General features: G+C 35.9%; 2 protein-coding genes and 1 pseudogene across 2 annotated transcripts; 1 reads left to right on the forward strand and 2 right to left on the reverse strand.

Moving 5' to 3' along the window:
* The first annotated feature begins 1,144 nt into the window (after positions 1-1,144).
* Positions 1,145-4,762, forward strand: LOC111440013 (annotated as a pseudogene).
* A 237-nt stretch (positions 4,763-4,999) lies between these two features.
* Positions 5,000-5,804, reverse strand: LOC111440012. Its single transcript, XM_023077395.1, has one exon. It carries the CDS (start codon positions 5,701-5,703, stop codon positions 5,149-5,151), a length of 555 nt encoding a protein of 184 aa, XP_022933163.1. The 5' UTR covers positions 5,704-5,804; the 3' UTR covers positions 5,000-5,148.
* A 1,763-nt stretch (positions 5,805-7,567) lies between these two features.
* Positions 7,568-11,962, reverse strand: LOC111440011 (stearoyl-[acyl-carrier-protein] 9-desaturase, chloroplastic-like). Its single transcript, XM_023077394.1, has 3 exons — positions 11,736-11,962; positions 9,046-9,550; positions 7,568-8,478 (listed from the first exon to the last, which is right to left on the reverse strand). Exons 1-3 carry the CDS (start codon positions 11,852-11,854, stop codon positions 7,918-7,920), a joined length of 1,185 nt encoding a protein of 394 aa, XP_022933162.1. The 5' UTR covers positions 11,855-11,962; the 3' UTR covers positions 7,568-7,917.
* Positions 11,963-18,457: the final 6,495 nt, after the last annotated feature.

Consider the following 18,457-nt stretch of genomic DNA (forward strand, 5'->3'; position numbering starts at 1 on the left):
TCCAAATAATCAAGCACATATGTCTATAGTTAATCGTGTAGGAAATCACATTCTAAATGTACAACGCATTTGGTCCATCTTTAATTCATTTAGAATTAAACAAAAAAAAAAATTTGTTATAAGCAATCATACTTTTGATGTAAACAATATGATGAAAGTATATAGTTAATCGTGTAGGAAATCACATTCTAAATGTACAACGCATTTGGTCCGTCTTTAATTCATTTAGAATTAAACAAAAAAAATTTGTTATAAGCAATCATACTTTTGATGTAAACAATATGATGAAAGTTATACGAGTTACTCCATAAACTTATAAATTATAAGTTCTAATGATGCAAAGTTAAACTCTCTCGTTAATCAATTTTCATTTATTAACTATAGGTTACTCTATTATAGACCTTTTGCTATTATCTAAAAAAAAAAATTATTTTTCAAAATTTAAATTTTCACAAATATCTCAAAAATACCCTCTAATAATTTGTTTACCAGAAAGTTGAGGTGGACTCAACCAAAAGTGAACGAGAGCTACACGTGACTCGGTATACATTTTTTATATTGTTTCCTATATAGTCTTAGGATAAATATTAGGTGTAATCACTATGTTTAGCTAAACTAAGTTTAATATTATGTCCTAAAAATGTGATATGAATATGTATAGGTTGAGTTAAACATCGAATGACAATCTCAGAGCAGCTATAAAATAGTTAGGGACTCAGCCGAGGTCAAACAAGTAAGCGAACTTACTCTTGGAATTACAAGAATGGTATAATGTATGATGACGCATGCCCCGTGGCCCTTACATGCGTCATAATATTATAGTTTGTTTATGTATTCTATGTGATGATGTATGATGTCGTATTATATACGAAATTCATGACCACATGGCCTTCTTGTCCACACCGATAACATGCTCTCGTGCAGACCATTGCATCGAGACCTCTCATCCTCCCTAATCTCATATCGGCCTGGTTGTTGGCCACGCCCGCTATGATCGGACAGGGAGTTGATCATGAGGATCAATCTGGTAGGGAGTAATTTCAAATTTATGTATATTTTTTATTAAATAAATTTCAGGATTTACCACCAATAATTACTTTTAAATTTAAAAATAACGTATAAATTGGAAACAGAATTTGGTTTGGTGTAGAGGTCCGCCGTATAGAACCCCATCGTGCCAAGCAACGCCAATTTCGTTTGGCGGGAAAAATCAGTTTTCTCAAGAACAATCGATCCTGCAGCATTTCTGGACCAAGAACTCGATCATCATCCTTCAAATTTTTTCAAGGTAATTGCCAAGTATACTCATCCTTCAAATTTCTGGACCAAGAACTTTTCGAATTTTGTTTTCCCTCTTTCACATTTCGATCTTTCGTTCTTGCTCTGTCTCAGCTCTCAGGGTTTCAAATTTTTGGAGTCTAGTTTATTATTATAGGAAACTAATACGACGGTGGTGGTGATGGACGTGGATGAGAATTCGGAAAATTCGAGTACGGATGGCCAAAATCGGCCACGGATGGTCCAGAAGCGGGAGAGGAACCGCACGGAAATGGACAGTTTGGAAAAGGCAGAGAGAGAGGCGAGGATCGAGGTTCTTCAGAAGGAGATGGACAGCTTGTTTAAGTATTACGACGAAGTTAAGAGTCAGAAAGTGGATATTGATTTAGACCAATGTAGCTCTCCCATTTCGATTGTTTTCGCTCTTATGGAAGAGAGTGAACTACCATTGTCGATGCTTCTTGATGAGATTTACGAGAAGATGAAGAATATAAAAGATGGCGATTTCGTGAAAGTTTCTGTTCGCACTTTTGGTCGGAGGGTCAACTATGGCTTGCCCAACGGCGATAAAGATGTTATGGAAGACATCTCTAAAGAATGTCTATGGTGTTGGGAGGTACGTTTATTATACCCATCTCTCATCTTCCCAACACTATTTATTTATATCTGATAGTTTTGTGCTTCATGATGATCTTCCTCATTAATTTTAAAGACCCCTGACCTAACGTTGATGCCAAAGTACATCCGTGGAATCTTGAGCAATCGTCGTACATGTCGGAGAAAGATTCACGAGAGGATCACTGCACTTTTGGGTAGGCACTTCTATTTTGTTTTCTATCTTCTTTTGGTTTTGGGGTCAATATGTGATCTGGGAAATATGCCTGATTTAGTGTCTTTAATTGCTGTTTTCAAGCATAAGCAATGTTTCTTTTCACTGCCTATTAGTCCTGGAACTCTTTTAGCTGTGTTAAAGTTTGATTACTTTATGGTGTTGGGCTGCTGTAACTTGTAATCTTTACCCAGTTTCATGTAAAGGATGTTTTAGGGAATGTTGAAAGGATGTGGCTATTGAAAAGGAAATGTGTATTGGAATTAGAACAGACAAGGGCTTTCTCTCACCAAATAGTTTTACAAAATCAAGAAATCATCAAGAACAGAAGTGCAATCTATAAAAAAGAAAGGAGTGCCTATGCACTATAAACTTGTTGCTTGTATAAAATAAATACCCTATTTCTTATAATTGCGTTTCTCCTTGATTTTAAAATCTTTTTCTTTTCTGGGCTTATTTTAATGGTTTGATTCTGGAGTTTTTGGTCTATTTTTCCTCCGTTGTTAATCTCTGATGAAATCCATATCCCTTGTATAGGAATAATTATGCCCTTGTATGCCTTGTATAGGAATACTTATGCCTTTGTATAGGCTTGCAGCTACTAAATGAAATCCATATGCTAAGACACGATAACTGAATTTACCTCTGAAAGAATAAAGAATAAGAAAAGAGACCGTAAAATAGTTCAATCAGTCGAATTCATCCTAAAATCCTGGGAAAGAAGTAGAATTCTTCCTAAAATCATTTTCTTTTCTGGGCTTATTTTAATGGTTTGATTCTGGAGTGTTTAGTCTATTTTTCCTCCGTTGTTAATCTCTGATGTATGTCTTATTTCAGCAATGCAGTTAGCACTTCGTAGGTTAGAGACTGATCAGACTGGCATTCGAGAGCTTACTAAGGCATCAGATGAACTTGTTAAAGTGTTTGATGAAGCCAATATCCGTTTATTAATGGATGGGTTGTCGCAGAAGATTACTACTGAAATGTATGAGCTTTTATCATCTTATTCCTATATATTGCTTGTTTAATTTTAACTTCTTATTTTAGGACTGAGAAGGAAGTAGAACGAGAAGAGAAGCTGATGGTCAAACAAATAAAGAGAAATCAGCGGGAGGCTGAAAAGGAGAAACAGAGAACAGAGAAGGAACAAAAAAAGGAAAGGTTGCAAAGGGTAAGAAGAACTTATGTGATTCAAAATTTGATTGTCTTTCTGCTCTTGGGCTTTTCAAGTGACTTTCCTGCACAATTCATTTAAAATCAGGAAAGGGAGTTAAAAGTGAAAGAAAGGGAAGAAAAACGTCAAAAAAAAAAAGAGATTGACGCTGAAAAAGAACAACGTCGCAAAGAGAAGGAAGAAGCTGAACATAAAGATCATATTTCTTTACTGAACCAAGCTTCCTTCATGAATCGTTTCCTTAGAGGAAATTCATCAAGTCCGTCGCCAAAATAATCAATCAACAACTGAATTGACTACATCAGTTCCATTGCTGGAGGCTTGCACGCAGTTAATGGACTGCACACTTTCCTCAAGTGATGAGATGATTCTTGCTGATATCCGCATGTATTCATTTTCTTTATACGGTCATACATTTAAGAAATATTCTACTTTCAGGCGGCATGTCTTCTTGGCGCTCCATAGATCATTCAATTCGTTCAAGAGGAAAAAGCCATTGGGGCATTCGTCAGAAGCCAATGGCTGAAATACTTAAGGAACTTACACTTTCAACTGCCAGAAAATCAGCTAATGATGATGAATTGGGGTAAGGAGAGGCTTGCAGATGGTAGGCAAGAACAAACTACAGATGCTGGAAGAACATATAATTGGTTTGATATAAGTGATGAATGTGTTTTAACATATTTATACTCTTCTTCTGAAGTATGCAAGTTTTCTTTCATATGAACTATTTTATTGAACTTGTTTTCCTTGTGGGAGTTTTAAAGCTTAATTGATGTGATGTTGCTGAGGAATGCATATTTCTTAAGTCTTTGCATTACGATGTCTTGAATCTTTATAGTTTACATGCTTCTCTTGTACTTGTTAATACTTGATCCTTGACAATGACAATATCTCATTTAACAGGTATCAGCTATTCAGTCCTGCTCACAGGGTATCTAAATTTGTTCCCCAATATACCAAATATCTGATTTTGTTTAAACCGATGGCAGGTTGGTGAATTGGTTCTAAATTTGACTCATAGATTTCAAAATTTTGATACATAGATGCTTTTAATAGTTGGTCACTTCTTGTTCTTTCAAGTTTTCTTTTGAGTTTTGTTCTTTCAAATACTTCAAACATGCATGGATCTGCATAGTGTTCTGGAATAGAATTCTTTAGTTGTCTGTCTCTGATATAGAACAAAATTTTGATTATGTTTGAGATTCTCAGTGATTATTTCAGTTTGTTCATTTTGATTCTGGTGTTCGATCTTACTCAACAGTATGCACGATCTTATATATATGCAGATTAAGAGGATATTACCCCAGAAGAACAAAAAGTATTGAAAAAGGTACCTGTTCAGCCGTCCAAGATCATTTTTTACCAGCTTTTGTTCTATGATCCATTGTCTGTCCCCTTCCTTATATCTGTAAATCCTGTTGTTGATTGAACCCTGAAGTGTTTGAAAAGAGAAAGGAAATAAAAACTTTGCAAAAGATGCAGAAGCCAGAGAAAAATGTTTTTAGCTCAAAAGGATATATATATATATATGGTTTCATATATCCGTCTTTCTGCATTCTCTATGTTCTCGGATCCATACTTGAAGTCATCAATATAAATCTTTAGCCAATATTTTTCTTTGCGTTTTCTCTCTTCTATCCTTTGTGTGTTCATATGGAGTGTGTGTTGTTGTGTGATGTTAACACTTGGAAACTAAGCATAGTAGTTGGAAAAAGGTTTGAAAAATGTAAGGAATGGTATATTATATGATTACTCCCTCATAAATCATACAGCGAACTAGGAAAGAACACATACGAATGAATATGAATCACAAATTGAATGAACAACAAATGAAAAGCATGCAACGGAATACAAGGAAGTATTCCTAAACAGGGAAAGGCGGCGCCCATTTGGAATCTTCAAACTGCTGAACCTTCCCACTCCTCTTCAGATCCTCTCCACTTCCATTTCCTTCAACATACAAATAGTATTTCAACCAAAACGCAAGAACCAGGACGATCCACTCCAGACAGAAGATCAAGCCGCTCAATCCGCCGCCCAATTTCAGAATCACCGTTCCGCTTTCCTCCCGGACGTACGATTTCAGTTCGCCAAGGAAGTTGGCTGTTCTGGTGTAGACCAGGACCGTGAGGGAGCCTTGGAAGATGGCGGTGAGGACGGTGAAGACCATGTGGACGCCGTACCAGCGGCCAGTGGCGGCAGAGGCCATGGCGCAGCCGGAGATAGCGCCGGCGATGGTGAATGCGTGGAGGAAGATGATGAAGAAACCGCAAACGGAAGGGAGGAGGCGGAGGGATAAGGTTAGGAAAATGCAGCTGGAGGCGGCGCCGAGGAGGACGTAGTTGCAGAGGAGGAAGAGATTGTGGATGTTGTAGTGAGCCCTAGAAATTGAGGTTGAAGAAGAGGTTGAAAGGCCCATTGGAGGAGAGAAGCGTGATTGAAAGCTTCGGATTTGGATTTATGCGATTAATGGAGAAAATTTTGGAGATTGAAGACTTTGAGATGACGTTGGTGGAGGAGGAGGAGGAAGTTTATAGGGCTTTTCAAAGCTTTTGGGGGCAACGGTCATTTTCTTTTTTGGCTCATAATTGAAATGTTTTTTTTTTTTTTTTGTCTCTTTATGTTTAAATTTTGAGGGACGTTACTCCAATTCGAATAAAATGGGATTAACGGCTACTTATTTATTAATTTCTAGAAGACCTCCCATACAATGGGCACTCAAGATGCCACAACAATGGCAACCTTTGACTACTCTATTTAGGTTAATAATCTATGTTACAAAATAATTCTCAAATGAGGTCTATATGATTGTAGAAAAATATCTAGCAACAAAGATTTACAAATAAAAAATTACATTAGCATTATAGTGATATGAATATAAGTCACCACTTCAAGATAGCGCCACGAAGCTATGGCATAGTGTCACAATCATACTATGAAAACAGTAGGTTATGACCCCACGTGGAGATCGACAAGATGGTGATCTTTAAGTGACGTCCATCTGGCCACACACGGAGGAAGACAAACAGGTGTTATGATGTGATCGAGGAGAACAGTGCATCATCCAACACACCCATAAAAGTGTGTATTAAATTCAAGTTGAGGCATAAGCAAAGATTGGAGGCAAACAAGTAGACAAGATTGTCAAAGACAAATTCTAAGAGGGTCAGGTCCCGAACTATAATCTCAAAAGTTGGGGGTTTCGATGTAAGTTTCGATATGTGACTTTGAAGTTAAGTTCGTTTATATAAAATGAGTGCTAGCCAAATTTGGTGTCAACCAAATACTCGATAAACGCTCCACGAGGTTGTATGACCGTTCACCAAAATCACGTCTACTCTTGCCAGACCAAACAAATCCCTCAAAATGTACCAAGGGAGACATGTGTCATAGTTTTGGCGACTGTTGTAAGACGAGCATCTTCCTATGAAAATAAGTTTATTGAGGACAATGTGGGACAACACAAATGTGTCGATATTGCGTCCTAGCCCATATGTTAGAGATAGGTATATGGGGCCGCTCTCTATCCATAAATGACTCAACATGGATAAATGTCTCGACAGCATCCAGATGGATAAAAATTCGAGGTGTTCTGATGATAAAGATGACTCATGGGTTGATTCTCAATAAGCATGTCCGAGCAAATAGCAAAGATTGACGATGTTTGGGGCTTGGATAGCATCACGAATCGTTGGCCATGTTGTTGAAAATCACAATGATGAGATGAAATGCAACATCACATTCAAAAGACCTTAGCTTAAAGTAGAGACAAGATCGAGTCGTATGACTTGACCTACAGTAGAGGCACGTCGGCTTGCGTTGCAACAAGCAAACATGCACGCACGAGCGATGTGTATAGTCAAACAAGCTTAGTTTCCATATGAGTTATGTCCGGTCGACGAAGGAGAATCTCTTAAGATCCAACGAAGCCACAAAACTAGACAAAAAATAAAAATGGGTTCTAAATTCGCAATAAAGTTTGTCATACGAATGTCAAAACTACGCCACCAAGACCAGTACATATCAATTAACTATAATGCCAGCCATAGCCTACTCAGCCTTTTAACTAGACTTCGAAAAGCGAGCTTTGAATGGGTCTGTTTGATGAACCCAACCATTCACTAAAGAGCAATCAATCCTAAATTTATAAGAACTTGTAAAGCCCTACTTCTGTTTTTATCTTTCCATTTTTCAATATTTGTTTCTTTCATATCTTAACAAAACTTCTACGTAAACTGATAAACAAAACCATTACCTCTAAACCAAAACAAGCAACATGAAAGTAGGAACGAGTGCTGGTGGTGGATAAAAGACAAAGCAACATTCAAGATTTTGCGCCATAATTTAAAGTTGGTTTGGTTATTACAAGAGATGAGGAGTACTAGGCATTCTATTTTGTGTACCACAAAATTTAAAACCAAGTCAATACTGATCCTTTTCTTCTAAAGCAATAAGGAACTGGAGGGTGACATAGCTGTTGCATCTACCAGCAGCAGCAACAAGACAGTCTAATCCATACTTTTCTTCAGCAATTACGATTAGAAAGTGATATCTAAGTCGAAAACGCATCAGACTTGTACCTCATATGTTGTCTTAGGCCTCAGTCGAGTCCAGCCATGTAGTTCTGTTGCTCTTACACTTGTATTTCTCGGCCGAAGATCCAGCTAAATGGAACTCTTTGTGCTTGCTTGACTCTACTTTGAGCCCTCTCTTCCAGCCTTCTAATTCTTGGAGGCAACCCGCACACGAAGTCTTGTGCTTTGCGTCCCTCGCCTGAAAGACCTGTCAAATCCTCTATTTTCCATCTGCTGACGAGGAACTCAAGAATGTCAGCATAGTCTTTAGCAGTGTAAATTCCAAGCCGCTGAGCAACAGATGAGAAGTGCTCAAAAAGGTTGTCGTCTCGGCCATCGTACATCAAATGGGCTGGCATTGAGATTTTTTTCTTCATCATGTCAGCTAAGGCCATAACTGTGTCATCAGGGTCGACCTCAAAAAGCTTCTCAACGATCTTGGTGTATGCAGTCTCATGGCGTTTTTCATCGGATGCAATTATACCACATACCTGTGCCAGCTTAAAATCACCATGCTCCTTGGCTAGCCTCGCAGTGTTCCCATGGGAGATGAAAGTTGCCCTCTCTTGAAATGAGGTGTAGATGAAACCAAGGTATGGATTGTTTTCTGTCTTGGGATCCTAAAAGGCACAAAGACAAATAACAGCAAAAGCATCTTATAATTAAACTATGATCCAGACAAATCAACTGTTGCAAACAAAATGTATACAAAAATATGACAATGAACTATTTCTAGCATTCATGATGGCAGCGAAGGCCAATATGTAAGCAGCAAGTTGCACCTACTCACAGTGACCCAGCATCCAATGTTCGATCAAATCTGATACTGTACAAACTTCAAAAGCGATCCAAGTACACAATTAAATAACCAAAAATACTTACAGAGATCGAATTGTTTAAACTCAGAATTCTAAGGGACCACAAGTTTCTAAGAACTTAGGTGCTACTTGAGATGTTTTGGAAAATTGTTACCTCCTTTTTAAGATACAGCTTCAATGAAAACATGTTCAGTTGATGTAATAAAATTTGTTTTGTCCTAGATGTTTCCTAGTAATTTTTTAGGGATGAGCACAGTACTTTTAATTGTGACTTCAAGCGCACAAAAATCTTTACTATTCAAGGGAAAAGGAATTGTTCCTAGAAACAAAAACAAAAACAAAACTATTTTTGAGAACAAGCAAACTAACCATTCCTGATCCAATGAGATACTGGATGGTCTTTTCAATTTGCTTCATATCGACTCGTCCGGACAGGTAAAGGTACTTATTCAGAAGGTCACCATGTCTATTCTCTTCGGCAGTCCAGGCCCTTGTCCATATTGCCCACGAGGTGAGGCTTGCACCGGTCTCATCACGAACACCATCAAGGGTGTTCAGCATTGTCTGGTAAGTTGGAAGTGCTTCTTCAGTGATCATGTCCCCAACCAACGTCACAAAATAGTCATCAGGAATATCCTTCGATCTCTCCCTTATTTCCTTAACTTGGTCATAAAAACCATCAGATTCCGGGTCTGGGAGATAATCTTGAGGCTGCCAACAACTTTCCACAGGCTTTAGGTGAACCAATATGTTCTGTTCTGCCCAATCTTCTAATGATTTAAAGATCTCCATCTTTTGAGGTGGCATGGAATGAGTCACTTGGACATGCACTTCCCGGGGAGGGAAATATGGCTTTTTTGTTCCCTCTGTCGATCTGTAAAATAAAATAAACGAGGTGATAAGTCGGCCGCAGTTCTATAATGCAGAAATTTTCTCTACAAGAACGAGAGGCTCCTAACTCGGTCTCTTATGAGATTCTCTGAGTGCAGTTTTACAAGCAACTCCACTCAAGAAATTACAAGCTAATCCGGAATGAGCTACTGCAGACTGCTGAGATACCAAATTGAATGGAAATGTAGTGTGAAGAAGCCAACAGTTAGTCGAGAGCAACCATAGGACATGCCTTAATCCATAGATACAAACATAATATGACCATAGAAAAGAATCAACATGAATCCAAGAAGCTGCTATTTAGATGCAACAAAGGATGAGTCCTTTTTCCTTCTTGTGAACCAGGGGAGCGTCAGAGGAGCGAAGCTCATTTTCCTTTCAGGGTAAAGCAGCACATAAAAAAGAGCTGCCCCATAAAAAATCCGGTTCCTCAACAAACGAAGTTCAGAATCAACAAGGGTACGTAGAATGAACGGAGTGCACACCAGGGGTGCAGCCCCACTTTTTTGTTCGTAGTGAGGGAGATCTCGAATGGGATTCTTCATGAAGTTCGAAAGAAAGGAATAAAATAGAGTTTCTCTATGACCTCCTCGTTTTGAGACATTATGGCTTTGGGGTCGACCCCAGTAACAAAGAAGGAATCCATAAATGGTTGTGATATATCCAACTATTTTGCATAATGTTCTAAAAGAGCCCCAAATACCCATTTCTATCTACGGAGAATAGTACACTAAATGCACCATAACAATCAGTTTTCCATATTTTTCCTTTAGATAAGGAAAACCCGTGGTGTGTTGCATAGGGAAAGAGAGGGAGAGGGGTTACTTCTATTATCTACGAGTGGAAAACGGGTATAGGGACACTGGCAGATCAACTAAACTGACAACAACATCAATGTTTTAAAACTCCAAGATTCAGATACCAAATTTTAAGACTACAAGCTTATGTTTGCTTACGTATGAACATATTCAAAAGTAAAGCAAGCCACACGCTGAATACGCTGAATAATTAAGCTCATGCAAACGGTACTCAATTTGTATTATCTCAATTTCTTAGTTTCTTTATTTTAGAAACGGTTTAAAAAGTACTGGCCAATTTTTAAGAACTTTAAAAAGTAATTTTAGAAATTATTTCTAAAATATGGCTAAAAACTCGAAAATTTAAGAGACAAAACAAAGAATTTGTTATGAAACAAGCCTAATTTTTAAAACATTCCATTCCAAAAAACTAGATAAAATGAAGGAATTAATAAGAAAAACCCCTGCAAGAATGCTTAATACAGCTTAATTTAATTTTGGTAACAACAAGGCAAGAATAAGAGCAATTTTCGAAATCCAAATATTACACTAGCACGATTATATGCGTCTGTGCGATTTTCAAATAGAACATACATTTAAGCAAACAATAAATCAAAATTCTTCTAAAGGAAATTATTGAAGACCACATCTCTCCACGATTCCACATCGTCATGAATGAGCAAAATGTAATTTTCAATATATTTTTTTTTAAGGGACAGTTTAAAATGGAATTGAAAATTTAAAAGTCTTGAAAAAATATTGACAAATGCAAACATAATTGAAAGTATAATTAAGTTTATATAAATACAACTTGGATCACCAATAATACATATGTGTATATATGTAACAAATATGTCTTCTTCTATCAAGATGAACAGAAAGAATCGATCCTTCTCAAATTTTTTAGCAAGTACGAACGGAAATGAAAATCCACACATGCAATTATTAGAACAGAAACAGTTACAAGAGTCGAGAACAATAGATGAAAAATGCCTCTTATTCAAACCAAAATTGCATCACATCAAGATGGAGAGTGGATTCCATGACGTTGATAGTTCAGAAGCACAAAAACTCCCTAAACCAACAGAAAAACCCCAAATCTCCTCTCTAAGTTACTTGATTTCCCAATTCAGGGACAGGCGGAGATTCCTAAGATCGCAATATCAACAGAAATAAGTCATTTCAGATTAGAAACCCTAACCATTCAGACACATAAAACATTAACACAGACCACAATTCATGGAAAAGAAAAAAAAAATCGAACTCGAATCAGTAGGCAATAGCAAAACAGAATTGATCGAAATGGAGTGAGAGACAGTAAGCAACAGAGATTGATAAAGAGATGAATAGGGGGAAATGTTAGGTACTGACTTGGAGAGAGAGTGGAGAGTGGAAGCCATGAGAAGAGTGGGAGATCTGCGACGGCGGTGGTGTCTGGAAGGGAGGGGGTGAGATGGGAACTTCACTGCGGGATTCAGGTGGAGAGCCATTAGCGATGAAGAAAGTATGGTGATGAGAGAGGGATTAGAAATGGGAAGAAAGAATGGCGGAGAAAAAAAGGAAGTGGAAGATGAAGATGAAGATGAAGATGAAGATGAAGATGAAGATGAAGATGAAGATGAAGATGAAGAAGGCGAAGCAGAAGGGCGAGGCGTGGGTTTATTGTGTATTAAGTGTGTATGTGTATGCGGTCAACTACGAACTGCGCTTTTACCGAGAATCGCGCTAAAACCTCTAAAATATGCTTTCATATAATCCCATTTATTTTCCTACATTTTAATTTCCCATTTATTTTCCTACATTTTAATTTCCCATTTATTTTCCTACATTTTAATTTCCCATTTATTTTCCTACATTTTAATTTCCCATTTATTTTCCTACATTTTAATTTCCCATTTATTTTCCTACATTTTAATTTCCCATTTATTTTCCTACATTTTAATTTCCCATTTATTTTCCTACATTTTAATTTCCCATTTATTTTCCTACATTTTAATTTCCCATTTATTTTCCTACATTTTAATTTCCCATTTATTTTCCTACATTTTAATTTCCCATTTATTTTCCTACATTTTAATTTCCCATTTATTTTCCTACATTTTAATTTCCCATTTATTTTCCTACATTTTAATTTCCCATTTATTTTCCTACATTTTAATTTCCCATTTATTTTCCTACATTTTAATTTCCCATTTATTTTCCTACATTTTAATTTCCCATTTATTTTCCTACATTTTAATTTCCCATTTATTTTCCTACATTTTAATTTCCCATTTATTTTCCTACATTTTAATTTCCCATTTATTTTCCTACATTTTAATTTCCCATTTATTTTCCTACATTTTAATTTCCCATTTATTTTCCTACATTTTAATTTCCCATTTATTTTCCTACATTTTAATTTCCCATTTATTTTCCTACATTTTAATTTCCCATTTATTTTCCTACATTTTAATTTCCCATTTATTTTCCTACATTTTAATTTCCCATTTATTTTCCTACATTTTAATTTCCCATTTATTTTCCTACATTTTAATTTCCCATTTATTTTCCTACATTTTAATTTCCCATTTATTTTCCTACATTTTAATTTCCCATTTATTTTCCTACATTTTAATTTCCCATTTATTTTCCTACATTTTAATTTCCCATTTATTTTCCTACATTTTAATTTCCCATTTATTTTCCTACATTTTAATTTCCCATTTATTTTCCTACATTTTAATTTCCCATTTATTTTCCTACATTTTAATTTCCCATTTACCACTCAATTTCAATTTTTTATTTTTTTTTTAAATAATGCCGGGAGAATAAATAATAAAAAATAATAACTATAAAACTTAAAAATATATGAATAATTATATTGTAAGTAAAATATATATTTTAGTATTAACAATAAATTCGAATTATTTTAATTTAACTACAACTCACACATGGACATCCATCCTCCCCTCATTTTTCATTCTCTATTTTCACTAAATTTTTTAATTATATAATATAATTTTCTATCCACAAATTTTTTTTAAAAATTAAATTAATATTAGCATAGTTTTAAAATAAATTATTATAATTTATATATATATATATATATATATATATATATGATTAGAGGTAGAAAAGCAGGGATAGGGACAGAAATACAATCTAATAGGACAGTTAGGTGTGGGCCCAATCCTAATAGACATGTCTACTTGTAAGGGAACTCATGAACCAACTCAATACATAAACTTTCCATTTATTTGAATCTAACTCAATTCAAATAAGTTCATAATCTAATATAAACCTTTGATATTTATTTGGATGTACTCCTTTACACAAGGCTTATATGTATGTGTACATGGACCAACCATGTGGGCGTGTACCCCTAGGTTTACTTTTCAATTAACACACACTAACGATGCCAAAGCCACAGAAAGAAAGAAGCTAGCATAGTATTGTGGTGCGTACAATAACGCACCATAACATAAATATTTTAAGGTATGCATTCGTACTAATCATAATGTGGAAGTATTTTGATGCATATGACAGGAAGAAAAAAAAAGGTCCCCATAGCTTTAAATCACACTATGTTGATGGTACCTTCGTTCTCTTATAAGTATTTTCATGAATACATTCTTAGCATATACACATTTCACAATCTTAATCTTAAAAATAAGCATGCTTACATAGTGTGCATAACATAACATAAATCATAATACATCATCACATAATTCATGTCATATCAGTTATAAAATATGATACATGAAGAGGTCACATAGCATGTGTCGTTCATACATCATTTAATGCATCCAATCATAGTAAAAGTAGAGCCATTTACTGACTAGAGTTGCCCACGTGATTATATCCTGAATGAAGTTTGCAAGATTGGGAAATGAGGAGTATAAGTGGCATTTACAAATATGTTTGAGTATACAGTTTTTGAACTTTCATGTATCTCGTAAGTTTTTTATTTGGTAAGCTCAAATCACTCGTGTTTTCTTTTCTATTGAAACATCTTAACTTTTCTCGACAAAAACATTTTCATGTATATACTAGTGTTTAGTAGATTACTAACCTCATTTCATGAAATTATATCTTCACGACCACGGTATAAAACTTGTTAACTATAAACATGCTGTGAATCATCAAAACATCAGGTGACATTCACAAATCTTAAAATATAAATCATTCCCACGTAATATTGCATCACATTGCACACAAAGACTAGGATTAATCATAGGCAACCTTCAATATTTTTCATTTATTATCTTTTGTAAGGCATATTTGATGGTGACGAGACATTCGTTGCATAGTCATAGGAACACCTTGAACCTACATCATAGGCTAGTTTACATAATTTATAAGCTTAGAACTCTAATACCATTTGTGGTGACCTATGCCCAGGATTCTCAATACCTCTCGAAAAAAAATGTAGTTTGGAAAAAAACCAAGATGAAAGTTAGTGGGCGTGTGACACCCGACTAAAAGAAGGGTACATGAATGAACTAAGACCACATCTAAATGAAACCGATCTTGATTATAGGATGACTAAGAAATGCATAAAGGAAATGAAAGTTACTACTTACACCTTTTCGGTTGCTTTATCACTCCAAGTTAAGTATGTTTTACTTAGAGCAATACTATGTTGGGTTATGTTGGATGACCCCCATGAATTTTCCTGGGATGCAGACGAGTGATGACAAATCTATCAGGATAGTGTTCAGTCTTCAAAAGTGAGAAATAGGTAACGTGACCATGTCGTACAAGATACAAGAGAATGTCAGTGCCATCAGATGTTAAATTTGAATTATGTATGAATCTTGATCCGACTCTTGGACATGGGTCGTTACACATACTCTTTCCCTAGGGGTTTCATTTGATTCGATAATTCAATCAATTCAGATTACCTAACCCAAACCATAAGATTGGGTTAGATTGAATTTTTGAAAAACAAAAAATTGGGATCAATTCATAAGTTGATATTTTCTTGGTCGAGTCAACCCAACCAACTCAAGAATAGGGTTGCAACCCAACCAAACCTTACTGTACTCTCATTCAAGTTGGTCCAAAAGATTTTCCTCACTCGTCAACCATCATGTGGTTCTTCTATGGCTTAATTATCAAAATCTCTTCGTTGCAGTAAGTCAAAACGACATTAATATTTAGATCACGTTAATTTTCGTATGGGTGGGCCAATACTTTAGATCACATTAATTTTTTTATATATTTTCAAACTTTTGTTAAATACACCGCCAAAAATTATTGACATAGCATACATTGATCAAGATGGATTAGGAGAAATTAAATTAAAGTAGGTGTGAAATTAAAGTTACACGTGACATTGTTATTATTTAGGATTATTAGATTGAATTTGAAGTACAATTTGTAGGTTGCACTATATTTTAAAATCTAATTAGTAACGTAGAAAAAAAGATATTATTAAAATGATTTATATGATATCCATTTTTTATGCTCTTGTTTTAAAGAAAAATATAAAAGATAAATGAAAATTTTCATGGTTAATGTTAGGTTCTTAGGATTGCTCAACAACGAACACCCAAGAAGACCGCCCGGCCGTTAAGCTTATTCGGGAGATGTTTTTTATTTGCATTCACGCCTTTTGGAAAGAGGCACTAAATCAAGTTCTGCTTTAGGTGAAGGAAGTATGACTGCTTTACCAATAGTTGAGACTCAGTCGGGAGATGTTTCAGCTTATATTCCTACTAATGTAATTTCCATTACCGATGGACAAATATTCTTATTTGCGGATCTATTCAATGTTGGAATCAAACCTGCTATTAATGTGGGTATTTCCGTCTCCAAAGTAGGATCTGCAGCTCAAATTAAAGCCATGAAACAAATAGCCAACAAATCAAAATTGGAATTGGCTCAATTTGTCGAATTAGAAGCCTTTGCGCAATTCGCTTATGATCTCGATAAAGCTACTCAGAATCAATTGGCAAGAGGTCAACGATTACATGAGTTGCTCAAACAATCTCAATCATCCCCTCTCATGGTAGAAGAACAGATAATGACTATTTATACCGGAACGAATGATTATCTTGATTCATTAGAAATTGAACAAGTAAGAAAATTTCTCGTTGAGTTACGTACTTACGTAAAAACGAATGATCAAGATGAATACAAAGAACAGGAGCGAGAAAATACAATAAAGAATATTCGCTAAAGGTTTTATTATTGATGACTTCAGGTACGTAGAATAAGATAGAATACGAACGAAGAAAAGTACAGTTTGAGAGCACCGTTAATATATATGGTTTCAATTTACTAAATATAGCTTCCAAAGATTTAAACCTACTCGATATAATCAAATAAATATATCTCTATCAAATCTTTACCAAATATCTATCATATCTTTACTAAATTTGTTTCAAATATATCTAGGCATCAGACTCCATATCCCAACAATCTCACACTTTGAGACTGATCAACCCCAACAATCTCCCAATTAGAGACTGGTCCAGTCAACCCCAACAATCTCCACTAATCCAGTCAACCAAGAATTTCATTCTAAATAGGTACCATACCACTTGAGGCTTTGCACAACCTCAATGTTCCAACGTCAACACAAAATGTTTGCTGGATCTCTTGCCCCCTCTATCTTCTCCAAACACATCACCATCTTCCACAAACCTCTGAGTGAAATGTTATCGCCTTATGTGTTTTGAATTTCAATGATAAACCAGGTTCCTCGCCAACTGCATGACACTTTAACTATCTATCTGAAGAATCTTTTCACGCTGCTTCTTGCCTAATTCTTCTAGATAGTCCGTCATCCATATCATCTCCTTTCCATCTTCAGCTATTGCCACGTACTCAGCCTCAACAGATGAAAGAGCAACACATTTCTGAAGCCTAAACATTCCATCATCCATGGCTTGCTCCCACTTAGTTGTATCCTCCAACTGTAGGTCCTCATCAAGGGGCTTTCGTTCCACTTCATCAGTCACCAACCAATAGTGTAAAGAAGACTCTGAATGATACTCAAGAATTAGGCAAGAACATCACTAGGTGAATCTTTCAGCAACTCAACCTCAACCTCAACTCCAACTTGCTTCACCTCTGGTTTCTCAACAAGAGTCTCATAAGTTTTTTGAGTATCTGCTACAACATCACTATGTGAATCTTTCAGCAACTCAACCTCAACTCCCACTTGCTTCACCTCTGGTTTCTCAGCAACAGTCTTAGGAGTTTCTTGAGTATCCACTACAACATCATTATGTGAATTGTTCTGCAACTCAACCTCAACTCCCACTTGCTTCGTTGTCCCGGTATCTTTCTTCAATTCTCTGGTAGTCTTTGTGAAGCTAACTCGCTTTTGTTTGCTCATAACGCAGTTCTCATAAGAACTCATATCAACAGATTTCAGACCTTCTAAAACTCCTCCCGCAGCCAACATCTTCATTCCTTTAACGCTCATATGTCCAAGTCTATTGTGCCATATACTTGAATTTGAAGCACTCTCAGCAACAACAACTCTGTTCATACACCCTCCAGCAGTGTATAAAGTTCTAGATTTTGTGCCACGTGCTACCACCATAGCACCCTTCACAATCTTCCACGAAATCTTACCAAACTTTGTTGCATAACCTGTGCTATCCAACTAACCAATAGAGATCAGGTTTTTCTTGAGACTAGAAATATATCTGACATCTTTTAATGTCTACTGATTTCCTACTGGAGTTTTTTATGCAGACATCCCATTTTCCTTCAATTTTCAAATCTTTGTTGTCGACAAGATACACTTTCTCGAAATTTCCAGACTTAAAATTTTGACATAGCTCTTTATTTGGAGACGAATGAAAAGATGCACTTGAATCCAAAATCCAGGATTCAATCGGACTGTCCACACTAAGGATTAGAGCATCCCCAATGTCTTCTGCTGAATTTACCGAATCATCATCATCCTCTGATTTGTGATACTGCTTCCTCTTTGATCGTTTACCATCTATTTGAAAGTGACCTTTTCCTCCACAACTCCAACACTTCACATTTGGTTTGTTTGGAGATTTTCCTCAGTTTCTTGATTTTGATCGCCCATTGTTTGGGTCCTTTGATTTACTCCTTCCCCTTCGAACAACACTGAGAGCATT

Source organism: Cucurbita moschata, unplaced genomic scaffold, assembly GCF_002738365.1.
Source record: "Cucurbita moschata cultivar Rifu unplaced genomic scaffold, Cmos_1.0 Cmo_Scf00130, whole genome shotgun sequence".
Taxonomy (NCBI): Eukaryota; Viridiplantae; Streptophyta; class Magnoliopsida; order Cucurbitales; family Cucurbitaceae; genus Cucurbita; species Cucurbita moschata.

What these genes read in the sequence shown, in the direction of transcription:
- LOC111440012 (XM_023077395.1), bottom strand. Translation starts at nt 5,703, where the DNA reads ATGGGCCTTTCAACCTCTTCTTCAACCTCAATTTCTAGGGCTCACTAC.
- LOC111440011 (XM_023077394.1), bottom strand. Translation starts at nt 11,854, where the DNA reads ATGGCTCTCCACCTGAATCCCGCAGTGAAGTTCCCATCTCACCCCCTC. An exon ending in ACTCTCCACTCTCTCTCCAA is followed by an intron (nt 9,551 to 11,735) that starts GTCAGTACCTAA and finishes TTTATTTTACAG; the next exon opens with ATCGACAGAGGGAACAAAAA. An exon ending in ATCTCATTGGATCAGGAATG is followed by an intron (nt 8,479 to 9,045) that starts GTTAGTTTGCTT and finishes TGTGCCTTTTAG; the next exon opens with GATCCCAAGACAGAAAACAA.